Below are 14,826 nucleotides of genomic sequence, written 5' to 3' on the forward strand. Positions count from 1 at the left end.
GTCCCTAAACTAAAATGAGAATTAAAATTCGAATTTGATCTTAGCAGTTATTTGTAAAATAATTAATTAATTCATCTTTAGTTAATTAGTTGTAGAAAATCAAACATGAAGTCTATGTGAATACATGCAACAGTTTCCCCTTTGATTGAGGAAGTTATCTCTTGATTAAAGGAGATCAGGATGAATTGTACTTTGAGTTGTAATTAGTTAGCTCAGTTAACTGAGTTAAGTCCAGTTAGATTAGTTCCAATAGTTTGTGGAACTGATTGTGAGTTCAATTAGTTAATGCATGCATGCATGTAACTGCTGCATTTCAGATAACTGAATATTCTCTCGTAAATAACTCATGCATGTCAATTCAGTCAGAGACCCAGTTGAGATCAGATGATGGGACAATGTACTATCAGTTGCAGGAATATTCCATTGAGGATATCTCTTGCATGCAGAAGGAATTCATTCCTTGGAGATTGCGCAGTTACTTCTGAGTTTGATGAGTGTGTGATGAGGCCATTTCACACAGGTGGCAGCATTGGACCCCAGGGAAAACTGCGCAAGGAAATAGGAGGCTTGGAGGACTAAGGGAAGGCATATGTTGTGTCTATTCAGTCTGTGAGTTGTATTAAGGGATTGTACTGAGAGATGGATAGCTTGTGAGCTAAAGCTTTGTGTAATCCTGACATATTTCCACTTGTATGATAATACAGAGATCGGGGTTTTTAGCTGAGGCTTTCCCTAGAGTATTCTCCTGTGTTCATGTGTGATTGATTTCTCATTCTCTGTTATATGTGTTCTATTTGATCTTGCTCATAATCGATTAAGCTTCCGCAGGTTTTTTTGTAGAAGTAGATCAAGTATGTTGCTTTAGTATATTGCATTATCAGGTGATCTACAGTGGGAATTTCTACAAAGAGAGATACTAGAGAGTGCCAGAGTAAACTAATATTTTCCATGCCCTACACTCAAGGCTATATATCAAAGGATTTGAGCGGCACCTAGTTTTGACGTACCATAGTGGCCTACATAGGCACATCCAAATGGAGATGGATTTTTGGGACATCTCATCATCAGGAGCTACTTATTGATATGTTGTCAAACTAGAGAATAAATTAAAGAAAAGGAATAAGAAATAGTTTGGGTCTGCAAATCCATTACGACAGAAGCTTGGAAAAGGAGGCCCTAATTCATAGATTGGGGGACAAAGTGAGGAGATTCAACCTCAATATAATGAGCCAAGGTCACGGAAAAAGAGGGTAATGGGAAGTTGAAGAAAGACATTGGAAAGTGGTGTGATTTCCATAAAATCCCCTAGCATGAAATTGATGAATGCACTTGAAACAACCATTGTTGTCTAAGCTTAAATAGAAAAAAATAAACTCTAGCTTACTAGATTTTGATTTAACACAAAATAAAGAAGATCATGTCATTGATGGAAAACCCATTGCTACCATCATCACTGCAAATGTCCAACGAGAAGAGTCTCAGGATCTTAAGGAGGAGGAGCACCTCTTCCATTCATATATGTGGGTGAAGGGGACCTCGTTACATTTCATTGCTGACAGTGGGAGTCAACAGAACCTAATCTCAACCAAGGTCATCAATAGATTGAAGCTACCAATAGTGCCACACCCCCAAACATACAACATTGTTTGGTTGAGCCATGGACAAGACATCTATGTCAATGAGCTTGCCCTATGGCATAAATCCCTTCAAAGCTGAGGTATTGTGTGATATTGCCCCACTCAAAGTTTGTAATGTTTTTGTAGGAAAACCTTAAATATAGAAATTTTATGTTGTTTATGAGTCTCAACCTTGTAGTATAATTATTACTCTAGGGTATTAACTCTACAAGATACTAGAGGTAGTTCCAACTATGGGAAATTCATTAATCTTAACAAAACAATTCAAAAAGTATTATCTCATACTCCCAAGTTTGTCCTCTTCATGGTTCAACTAGAAGGAGAACAAAAGGTCACTACAAATACCAAAAAATTAGCACAATCTCTCTTTATCGAACATAAATAGGTGGACACAATTGTAGAAGGGTCTAAAGGCATATTCACCTCACCTGCAAGGGTGAATCTACACTTCTAGGTCAAACATCTACATACATGGGATGAAAACCTTCCGTATGCTCAACGTGAGTACAACAAAGATCTTCACAACTATATTGGTAGTATAACTCTTTTCAGATTTGTTCATGGTTCCAACAAACAACCCTCATGGATGTCATGTTGGAATCACGATTACCATTACACCAAAACCTGCAGGTGCTAGTAAACAAACGCACTGCCAAAGTTAACGGATCCATGAGAGGCGGTTAAGCACGTGTCACAAAACACGAGGAGCATTGGTTTATCCAATTTCCAACAATCTCCCCCCCAACGCGAGCCAGGTGTGTATCGAACTTGTGACCTATGCTCCAATACACCTTATTGGAATCACGATTTCCATTACACCAAGATTCGCAGGTGTTATTAAATAGACTCATCACTAGAGTTAATGGATTCACGAGAGGCGGTTAAGCACATGTCATGAAACACAGGGAGAGTTGGTTTATCCAATGTCCAACATGTCACTCTTTTGACTACATCTTTACCAACAAAGTCCTCCCATGCTCAGGCCAAAGTAAATTGAGAAACCACAACTGTTAATCGAATCCAACACTTCCAATGACAAGTTCATGATATTTTACAAAAAGCTAATGCCAAGTATAAACAATGACATGAACAGGATCGTGTTCCACACAAGTTTCAAGATACAATCAATCAAATCATAGCCACCAAGATGAACGATAACCATCAGTAGAGTATATAACTCTACTAGGTTGTCAAAGTAGGGAAACTTCTTCACCAAGGAAAGTGGCTCACGAGGATCCAAATTCAATATAAGTTTTTCCATCTGATAAGGGAACTTGATTTAATGGAGACCATTTCTTCCTAAACAGGGAGGATTGATCCAGGTGGATCTCAGTGAATCACCATGATCAATAATTGTTTTCTATCATTGGTGGTTTACAAGCCCATAGTTTTGGTAAACCACAGTATCCACCCATTGTATTTGAAAGGTGAAAAAAACAAAATAAAAGATTAATTGTACAATTAGCTTTTACCATATACAAACATTCATTAGTTCCTACCATAGTGATTTATGGTATTCACCTATAGTTTTAGCTTTTACCATATACAAACATTCATTAGTTCCTACCATAGTGATTTATGGTATTCACCTATAGTTTTTGTAACCCATGGTATTTGAAATATAATGAAAGTGAATGACTCTTAGTATAATGAAAGTGAATGACTCTTGGTGAAAATGTACCTCTAAATAAAATAAATATTGGTCAATATCATTATAAAATCCATGAAGTTTTTCATGATGTAGTTTATGACATTTTTACCATTTAATAGTTTTTTTCAAAAAAAAAATCTCTACATTATTTCTTTTATGCACTTGTGATGTATTATATTGTCAATATTTCCTCTACATTATTTTCATATACTTGTGACATATTTTATTGTTAGTGTTTGGTCTCATTCTTACTTGTGACATATTTTATTGTTAGTATTTGGTGTCATGCTTCAGAGATAGGTAATACAAAAAAAACTTTAATATAATAAAATTGTAAAAAAATTCAAATTTACTCACATTGTTACACTATTTTGTATTAAGTTGCTTATATACACATTTAATAGAGAATTTTCACATTAAATATACAATACATATATATATATATATATAATTATGACAATCTTACATCAATTTTAATTTTAAATATAAGAGAGATCAAATCACTAAACTTTTATAAGAAAATACCACATTTTTCACTAATTTGATCCATTTCAATCTTGGATAAATTTAGAGTTATACATTTCATTACTATTTTAGAAAAGAAAAATATCTAAACCCTTAAAAATTTATTTCAGAAAAAATCTTATTTTTGAAGAAATAAACATAAACATTCCAGTATGGTAAAATTGTTTCCACATAGTTTTTAAATTATTCATAATAAAAAATTAAAAACGAGTATAAACAGGCTGCTATGATAAAATATTAAAAGTACCAAAAGGGAGCATAAACATGCTGCTATGATAAAAGATTAGAAGTTGCATAAACAATCTGCATGTTAAAATTGTTTCCCATAAAGACAATTGCATCAAATTTGTTTTCAGAATTAACAAAGGAATAGCTATTTTAGAATGGGTTTCTCAGTGCATTTCTTCGAACTTTATTTCGAAATCCAAACACCACAGATCACCCATTTTCCCATTTAAGAATGAAATATATCACACTGATACTGCCCAACCGATTGAGCCCCTTTGGCATCGAAAAATGAGAAGTAATACACCAATTCTTTAGGGAAGGAGGGGTGAGAGTTGGTTTAATATGATTATACTGGTGTTTTTTGAAAAGGTATTAGAAATCCATATCACCTCATGGTAAACATGTATGGTTTTTAAGATACAATCAGATTCAACCACCGTTTAGGAGTATCTACACCACTTTACAAAATTCCAGAGTGGGTAAATAGCAAATGATATGAAATTTACGAAGAATGAGATAATGAGGAAAGGTGGAATATATCGTAGGTCAGATAATGGTTAATGGTGGGAAACTGTGAGCTTTTTTTACTTCAAAATCAGAGAATGATAAGTGAAGTATGAGTACATGGATATCGTTAGATCAGATAATGATGAATTGTGGAAAACTGTGAGCCAGAAGAGCAAGTGAATTATGTATGAATTATTAGTGGTAATAAATATGTGCTTTGCTTGTATAATAAACCTATACAGTCACAGTCCTAGTCCCATTCATTTAATGTACATTAAGAATACACGGATTGTCAGAACTGCAATGACGGAAAGAAAAATGAGTATAATAGTATGGCATATTAAATGAGGCCTGACATGTGTGGGGGATACCGATATATAACGCCCGCCTTTTTTTCTTTTCCTCCGGTCACGAGGGCGGGCGTTATATATCGATATCCCCCTCACATGTCAGGGCTCATTTAATATGTAATAGAGGTGGAAATAGCATTTTCCATAATAGTATAGTGACACAGGCCTTGTCCTGGCACTGGCAAATTTGTTATGATGGTTAAAAATGGCGGTAGGAATGTTTGAATTGTAATTTTATGGTAAAAATAAATATATCACCATTAAAATCTTATAAGTATCATAAATTTTGAAGTTTGATCACTTTAATTTAGATTAATTTTGCCCTATTTTATTAAAATTGTGCCAAAGTTTTCATAATTTTCAAATCAATTTGAAAAGTTACTCAACTAGAGCTACTGACAAAAAGGGAGTTGTCTATAATGCGACTTTTTGAAAGCCTTTCCGGCGGATTTATCCGGTCGAAATCCGGCAAGAATGATTGGAATCGCAAGTTTGATAGCTAGTTTCTGCACAATGAAAGCGTCCCAGGGGTTTTTCAAGGTGCTGAATCCAAATATGCAGTTAAAAAACCATTTTAACTGCAAGAAATCAAGATTTGACCTCAATTTCTTCGCCAGATTCCGTCACCGGAATCTTCAAAAAGTCGCATTATAGACAACTCCGACAAAAAGGATTATAAATTCCAAGGATATCCACATTAAAAAAAACTGTGAGAATGTTAAGTGCGCCATGAGTACATGGATCTGAGGAGATTAATGAGAGAGAAGTGCAAATTGCAATCTTATGTTTCAAGAGAATTAAGAAGAGTGAAAGTGTAAAGGTAAAGGTAAATGTAGACATATGGACAGATTTATAGATAGAAAATGATTAATGAAAATAAATAATTTGTTAATGAGTATTAAATAAGTAAATTTAATAATTTAAAAATAAACAAATACACCCCTCATTTAATGCGGATTGACAAACCACATATTTTACGAAAAATGACAGACCGATTCCATTAAAAAGTAATAAATAATGATCAGATTCGGAATAGACGGAGATTGTAACGGTACTTTTAGCCTGGGATAAGAATAAGAGAACGATGATAAATAAACTAGCACTTAAATTCTAATTACATCGACGGGAGAGGAAAATGATGGTACAACAATGTGAGTACGAAGTTAAAGTTTATCATAAATGAGTAACATTACGATCATGTGAACCGTCATTGGCATTAATCATTTCGTTTATGTCAGTAGTGCCGGCCGAAGCCTGGAATTTTCAAATTTATCTTTCTTTTTTTTTTTCTTTTTTTCAAAAGGTGGAAAAACCTATCAAACTCAGTTTTGTCAAACCAACAGTGAGGACAGCCATCTCTGGCTGCTATCCGCAAATGTCAGTTGACACATCACTGTTATCAAGGAAAACCACGCCACCTGAAATAACCCGCTGGTGGTCCGTAAGGGAGCAGGCTTTCACTCCTGCCAGATGCCTCTGGGTCTTGGGCCGTTAACCTGTTTCCTTACGTCCGAGGAAGACGAGCTCTTAGCCAATCAGAAGCAGTTTTAGGGCATACTCCAGGCCCTATTTTCAAATTTATCTACCTTGTTATTAAATTTTAATAAAGATTACTTAAGTTTTAAAGAGATTTGTGAACGCTAATATTTTGGTTATAAAAAAGTTGTGTGTAATAAATGAGAGGTAGCTTTAAAGTAGTTATTTTGAGATTTAAATGATTCTTGACAACTACAACAATAACGCTAGAGAATGATATTTTATTTTACTTCAAAACTTTATTTGCTATTAAAAACTATAGAATAATATATGACATATGTGCTAAATCTTGATATATTAAGTAATCAATATATTAAAAATGTAATTATAGAACTTAATTTTTGCAACCTTGTCTTGCATGTCATTTGAAGTAGATTTAATTGAACTTCTAATTGTTTATTTGACAGAGTGATATGATATCGATGTCAAAATGGAAATAATTTTTTTAAGCCTTAAGAATGCGATTTGGAATCAGCCATACTAGTTCACTTACTAATAGTGAAGGTTCTTACTAAGAAGATAATAAATATAAAGAGATTAATTATTATTATCAAATGCACACATACAATAAATTCTTAATGGATAGCAAGAGATCAAATATTATTATCAAATATACACCAACCATAAATTCCAAATTCCTAATTTTGATAAAAATAAATAGTAATCACTTTCAAAATTGTATGAAGGTTGAAAACAAAATAAATAGTTTATGAAATGTATATCAGCACTATGCAACTGGAACACTATTCCAATCTTTTCTCCATATTCTCTTTTTGTATACCTGCCACTCTCATTGTTTAACTCAGTGTTTGTCTATAAATTATTTATTAATAAATTGCTCATTAATTACAACCTGTGGAAAAGCATACATGATTTCGAATATACTGATATTAAAAATGCAAAGGAAATTAGCAGTGACACAGAATACACGCCTCTCGGTAGAACTGCACAGGGGCAAAAAAAGACTGGTAAGAAGAATATTATAACGAGAAAGGCGGGAGTATAATTTCCACGAATATCGTTGAAATTGTGAGCATCTTTGACCAAAAAAAATTGAGAGAATGGTAAGTGAAATATCCATACATTAATAGGAGAAGATTGATAGCACACAGCGTAGTTAAAATGGGTTACTTTTGTTGGTGGGGAATTAGGTTGGTGAGATTATAATGTTGATAAATTTGAATTGCAAAAATTATAATAAAATATTTTTTTTTAATAAAAATGTAATGAAAACAATTAAATATTTGCTCTTAAGTTTTATGTTTTATCGCATATAGTAGTACATTTTTAAGATAATCAAGGAGAGTGAAAATTAAAAAAAAAAAATGTATATGGATCGATAGAATTACAGATAGAAAATAATAATGTAATAAATAAAAAGATTGAAAATTTCAGATTACAAAAAGTTGTAATACAGACTCTGTTGTTCTTTCCTGACATAGACTGTGATGGTATTTACCAGTGTTTGCTTCTTAATAAACAAGATAGCTTTCTGGAGGCTACCTGGCCAATTCACAGACTCAGTCTCCGAACAAAATACACAAATACTTATAGATCTGGCCACTTTAGGTTCTTACCAGTGCCGAGCACACTGATATGCAGGGTTCTCAGATCCAACTTAAAGACATTGATTTTTATTTCGTGATGCAAGCAGATCAGGCTATCAACCCACAGATGCAAAGCCGAAAATAAATTAGACTCTTCGGACTTTAAAAAACACCTAAGACGCTAAAACTTCGATGCCCCATGAATGAGCCTTACTCTCTATTTATAGCAAAAGAGAGGGGACAAACATTCCTGTAGGACACGTGACAAGGGAATGGAATCATTGCTTTCGGGTAACACTGAGGCGACATCCGCACAAAGATTCCAAGTCCAGAAAAGACATATGGGGACTGACATTTAAACAAAACATAGTGGATACTTTTTCATACAGAAAGCCCACGTGAAAACTGAAAAGACTACACAGAGGAGACTTTTTACCGGAAAGCCCTCGAGAAAACCGGTCACAATATACCCGTGACTAGGTATTACATACAGTGTGGATACTTTTAGATGGAGTCCACGAGAACCATTTCATGATGGATTTTCAAGAATAGTAATACCGGGAAATCGGTATTTTTTATATAAATGTTCATCCCATGCTTTAGTATAAATTCTTCTGACTATCATGGGTTTGTTTAATACAATCTGATGTTTAATCTTAGTCATGACCAACCATTCATAATGACGAGTCATATACTGGTGTAGAATTTGACTTTCTGTGAGTTGGAGTTCACTAAAAGTTTTGCAAGGAGTATGAAAGCACTCAGGAATATTATTTTCTACACACCAGTCACAATGCAACTGATAATATGATTCATAATAAATGGGATCAATGGTTGTTTTGTTGATGCCATAATCATTCCACCAGTCTTGTAGCCATTCACACTGTTGATTCTGTTGCATGATCCAAGTTGAACCAAACTTCAGTTTTGTATAATGGGTTTCGTTTTTCCCATCTACATTTAACAGATCCCACCAGAGTTTTTTGTATCCTGCAAAATTGTAAATAGTGTCAGGAAAAATAAGATTTGGATCTCCTCCTGGCCACTGGGCAAAATTTTTTCTATGTGTCCATGCAGGATTTCTGGTTCTATTTATACAAAAATATTTGTGATAGACTCTGCGTCTGTCACCTCCTTCAGACCATATCATGGTGATATCATGGAAGTCACTTCTTAGTGCTTCTTCTGCTTGATGAGTTGTTGTCATGCTTCTGGAATATACCATGTCATGAATCCATCTGCTTCCTTTGGGATACACCTTTCTTTCAAGAACTAGGTGTAGAATATCTATGTGATTTTGCAGATTGGCATCCAGAACTTTAGTGTTTCTAAGTTGCCAGGTTGGTTTCCACTGGTCACAGTATTCCTGCCAACTCTTATCTTCAGGAATAGACCTAAGGATTTCTTTTTGTTGATTAGGGTCCCATTCTGTTACAATTACCATTATATGCTCAGGTTGTTGTATATGCTCTCTGCTAAGAAAATCTGGTAGACAATTTTCAAACCCTTTAATGTGTTCTACATCAAAGTCAAAATTTGCAAATAAGGCTTGCCATCTGGCGAACTTTGCTTCACCAGGATTTTGATATCTTTTGTTAAAACTTTCTTTAAAGCAGAGGCATCAGATCTTAATAAGAATTTTTTATTGACCAAATGGATTTCAAATTTGTCAATAGAATTCCAGGCAGCTTTTACCTCCCTTTCAATGACAGAATAATTTCTTTCTGTCGGGTTCCATGTTCCAGAGGCAAATTGGATTATTTGTTCTTCATCATCCTTCCTTTGCTTGAGTATTCCTCCCCATCCTAAATCGTTGGCATCTGATTCAACAATTTTAGGAGAATTGTCATCAGCAACATACAGAATTGGAAGAGATTTTACCTTGGCCTTTATATTTTTTACAGCATTTGTATGAGCACTATTCCAAGATGGAGGATTCTTTCTCAATCTTTGGTTCAAAATACTTCTATCTTTTGCACAATCCTGATAAAAATTGCTGACATAATTTAGGCATCCCAGAAATCTCTGAAGTTGAGTTTTATCTATAATAACATCAGGAAATTTTTCTGCAAACTCAAGGGCATGTTTTTGGAGAGATATTTGGCCATTCTGGATTGTGTGACTGAGGAATTTGATAGAAGTTTGAAATAGTTCAATCTTCTTCTTACTCAAAACAAGACCATTTCTTTTGACCACTTGCAGGAAGGTTTGTACATGTTTGAAGTGGTCATGAACATTCTTAGAAAATATAAGAATATCATCTATATACACCATTAACCAATCAAAATAAGGCTTAAAAATTGAGTCCATTACTTTCTGAAATTTTGAAGGAGCGTGTTTTAGACCGAATGGCATAACATTCCATTCGTAATGTCCCGGGAACACTGAAAGCAGTTTTGAATTTATCTTTTTCTGCAATAGCTACTTGCCAGAATCCTGATTTGAGATCAAACTTTGAAAATATTTTTTCTCCGGCGATTTTGGTTAGCAACTCACCCTTGTGAGGTATTGGATAGGTATTATCAGCTAAAACAGAGTTTAGAGGTTTGTAATTTATGACTAATCTTGGGATACCTCTAATCTGTTCAGATCTTTTATTCACATAGAATCCATAACAGTTCCATGGACTGTCAGATTCTCTTATCAATTTTCTATCCAATAGTTGTTTGATCTCTTTTTCGCAGAGATCTTTGTATTCCTTGCTCATAGGTATAGCTCTGCTTTTGCAAGGCCTACCTTCATATCCTGATTTGTATGGCAGATCAATATTGTGTTGCTTTCTGTGCCAGAAAGCATTGGGTTCCTCAGAACAACATTCTTCTTCAATTCTTCTTTTCAATTCAGAAACTTTATTACTGACAGTGGGAGTTTTTAACTGTTCTCCTATTTGGATGGTAGATTTCAAATCTTTTAATTCAGTCAGCTTTGTTTCAGCTTTGTCTAATTCTTTCATAACCTGAACCATTGTAGATACTCTTGGATTTGAAATATATGGCATTTCAATCCGTTTTTGACTTCCATCAGAAGTGGGTACAGTAATAAAATATCCAGCTCTATTTCCTTTTAGTCTGACTGAACCATGTGGTTCCACAGCTGCAAGAAAGACATTTCCTAATATACAATCAATAGGAATGTCTGCTACTGCAAATTTTAGCTTTATGCAATGTTGGTCAAAACATATGGCAGCTTTGGGTACTTCATATCTAAGAGTTTTATCTCCCAACCCTACTACTTTTCTAGTAGCTGCAACCCAAAATTTGGCTGGAATTACCTTTGTATTGAAAATATTGATATCTGCACCTAAATCAATTAAAGCTATTAGAGAAAACATTTCTCCTTTAATACAAATGTTTATGAGGACATGATGTTGCTGGTATTCAATTGCTAGTATCCTCATTTCCCTGAAACCTACTGTAGGATCTCTTTTTCCTTCAATTATTTCAACTTGAGACTCAACAGATTTTGGTGCAGAATGTAGAGTGTATGCATTTGTGCATGCAGAAATATTTTGTGTCAAAGGTTGCTTGCCTTTTTCTAACTGAGCTATTTGATGCTTAAGAGTAGAGATTTCTATTTTAAGATTATGGATTTCTCTACTTACCTCCCCCAAAGTGAGTGCGCGAACTTTAGATGGCAATTGGTCACGCTGGAAGGCTTTAGTGTTTCGCTCATAGGAGGCATCTACAAAGAGAGACTTTTTGGCAGATCCTTTGCTGGAGTTGGAGGAATGAAATTGATTTTAAAAAGTTTCCAGGAGCTTGTCTTTCATTTCTCCTTCTTCCATGGCACGAATTTGTGACAGAATTTTTAGTTCTTCTTCATCAACAATCTGAGCCATCAGTATTTTTTCTTTCTGATAATTCTGTTCTTCAGAAGTATCACTGGAGCAATCAGAATCAGTAGAATAACTGCAATTACAACCATCTGAATCAGAACAGAAACATTGCTGCATATGAGTATTTAATTCTTCTATTGATGAATCAGAAGAAAAGGAATTGTAAGAATCAGAGGATGATTCTTCAAGTTGTTGTTGTTGAATCTGTTCACGAATCACAACATTCGGACAATGATCAGTTTTGTGATTCCTAGACCCACATCTCATGCATAACATTTGGGTCTCTGTTTTAACAGCTTTATTTTGTTTATTCTGAGGCATGGATTTCTTGCCTCTATTTTTTCTGGATTCTTCACCAACTGGGCACCTATTTGAAGTGTGACCTGTTTTCCCACATAACCAACAGGTTAGTTTATTCCATCTATCTTGTTTGTGAGAATGGAGATGGATGTCAGATGGCTTGTAGTAATGTGTTTTAGGGATATATTTGTAGTATCCCTTTCTGTGTCTAGAGGTGGCCCTTCTTTTCTTGTTGGTTGGCTTATTTCTAAATTGTTTGTTAGCTTTCTTTGCCTTTCTTTTGTCTTTCCTTCTTTTGACAAGAGGATCTTCAATATTTAGGCCATATTTGTTGCAGATTGACTTACTGTCAGGCAATTTGGAAAGCTTTTCTAAAGATTTGTTTACTTTAGAACTTGTGCACAGACCAACCAATGTTTTGGTAATAATGGAATATATTTCTCCCCAGGTATATGATTCAAAGGGCAATTGGAAAGCCTCTTGTAGACGTAATAAGTCTACAAATCTAGATGGAAGGGCTGCTAGATATACCTGTTTCCAGAGAAGATTTTTGGAATCTTTTACCTCATAGATGCACTGCATCCAATCTCTATGGAAGTCTTCAAACTGAGATAATTTATTGCACTTAAGGTTCATCAGAATCATTTCGTGCTTATCTGCTATTTCTGTGTCAGAACCACACCAGTGTTCTTGAATCATAGAGGTGAGAGCTCCAATCATATTGCTTTGAGGCGTCCCATCATCATTATGAATTATGTCTCCTCTTTCATCTTTTAAAAGCTCACTTTCCATCTTTGTCATTAAGGCTGGAGATGTTTCAGTTTCCCACCATCTTAAGAGAGTACCAGTAAAACATTGGATGAGAGTTTTACAAGCTTCAATTTCATTTTTCCCTCTTAGGCACATAAGCTTGTATTCTATAAACATCATATCAATCATTTGTCTTATCTGACCTGTACTTAGATTGTCAATATTCCATTCTCGATGAGAGTCTGGAAAGAAAGTATGAGTTTCTGGAAGTTTTCCTTTTCCACTAAGATCAGGTGCAGAGTATCTGGTAAACTGGCTTTCTAGAGGCTCATAGATGGGGAATATTTGAGATTCTGAATCTTTTTCAGGATCTTTTAATAAAGAGGCAATGGAAATTTTTTCTGAAGACTCTTCCTGAGAAGGTTGGACATCTTCTCTGGGCAATAAATGGGGAAATTTGTCCACTGGCTTGACAGGATTTTGAATATGTATATTTCTTTTATGCAAGAATGAAGCAGGAACAGGCTTGTCAGCTTTGGATATACTCATGTTTGCAAATTTCTCAGACAAGTCTATTATGAGTCCTTTAGTAGAACATATTTCTTGTATAACCTTTTCTTCTACTTCGTCAAGTTTGTTTAAGGACTCTCTTGCATAGCCTTTCAGAACAAAGGAAGAAAACTGAATATCATTCAAACAATTATTTACACTATTGACTAAAACCTGTAAACTGTCATATTGTTCCTTCACAATAGATGCTTTAACAGAGTTTATTTCCAATCCTTTAAGGGCAGTATTAGTCCAGTTCAATTGTTCACTGGCTTTTTGGATCCTGCCATCAATACCTAAAGCATTGTCATCCTTTAAAACTAAAGGAATAGCTTTTGCTAAGTTTTGGGTTTCTCCAAGGATGATTCCTTTGTAAGGAGGAAATGTAGATGAGGTTTCAATCTTACTACCATCTAAAGCGGACCAAGAGTGCTGAGTTGAAGAAGATACAATGTCAGTCATCAAAACATTCTCAGAATGTTTCTTATTTTTCCAGACATAAAAGGATATCCAAGAATGAGATTTATCCATAAATTTTTTCCATTCTTGAGATAGTCTGAGTTTTTCTTCACTAGAGTGAGTAAGGCCAAAAGATTCAGCCTCTGGATGGGTATAAATATCCCAGTTTAACATTTCCTTTATCCACTGGGTATCCACTTTGTGTTTCTTACATCCATCCATCAAGGTGAAAAATTTGTGCATCTCTGTGACTGACGGCTTTTTGCAGTCTTTTGGTAAAATACCAAATCTGGATTCTGGAATTAAATCATTCATTTGTTCCAAATAGCCTAAACCATATCTTGGCTTTGGAGGCCTCATTCTGCTGAACATTTATGTTAGCCTGGGATCTTCTTTTTCCAAAGATGGTAACAAATGCATCATCAAAACATGATTAGATTCATGTGGGAAGGGGATATCTGAACATTTTGGGTTTGGACAAGGATTTATAGATGTAGAAGCTGGGGCTTCACCTGTCCTGGGATGATGGTTGGCATGAATGACAAATTCTGCAAGTTGACTCAAATTTACAGGTATCTTGCACTCAGGGCAAATAACTTCAATAGAGGAAAAGTTAACAATTTGGGCAAACTCAAACAAAGAAATATGTTTACAGGGATTTGAAACAAGACTAGAACAAGCAGTGTCAACTTCAAGGGGATCTTTATACAAAGGGGAACTTCTGCAGGCTTGATCAATTCTTCTTCTGTCTATGGTAGATCTTCGGGGAAAAGACAGAATAGCAGAGGACTGTTCTTCGCAGATATTTGCAGAAGTAATATTTCTCATACTCGGAGGTTTGGGAGTTGATACAACCCAGTGTTCAGGGAAAGTGAGGTCTTCCCATCTGATAGTTTGATGTTCTACTTTCTAATTTTTTGAATCAGTTAGAACCACAACACTTGACTTTGAT

The 14,826-nt window shown here is 34.8% G+C and overlaps 1 protein-coding gene across 1 annotated transcript; it reads right to left on the reverse strand.

Moving 5' to 3' along the window:
* Positions 1-10,274: 10,274 nt before the first annotated feature.
* LOC149244451 (uncharacterized) lies at positions 10,275-11,378 on the reverse strand. Its single transcript, XM_089371547.1, has one exon. It carries the CDS (start codon positions 11,376-11,378, stop codon positions 10,275-10,277), a length of 1,104 nt encoding a protein of 367 aa, XP_089227673.1.
* Between the last annotated feature and the right edge of the window lie 3,448 nt (positions 11,379-14,826).

The sequence above is a fragment of the Pinus tabuliformis genome, chromosome 8 (genome assembly GCF_031772625.1).
Source record: "Pinus tabuliformis cultivar Carrire ecotype Pingquan chromosome 8, CPIR1, whole genome shotgun sequence".
NCBI classification, from domain to species: domain Eukaryota; kingdom Viridiplantae; phylum Streptophyta; class Pinopsida; order Pinales; family Pinaceae; genus Pinus; species Pinus tabuliformis.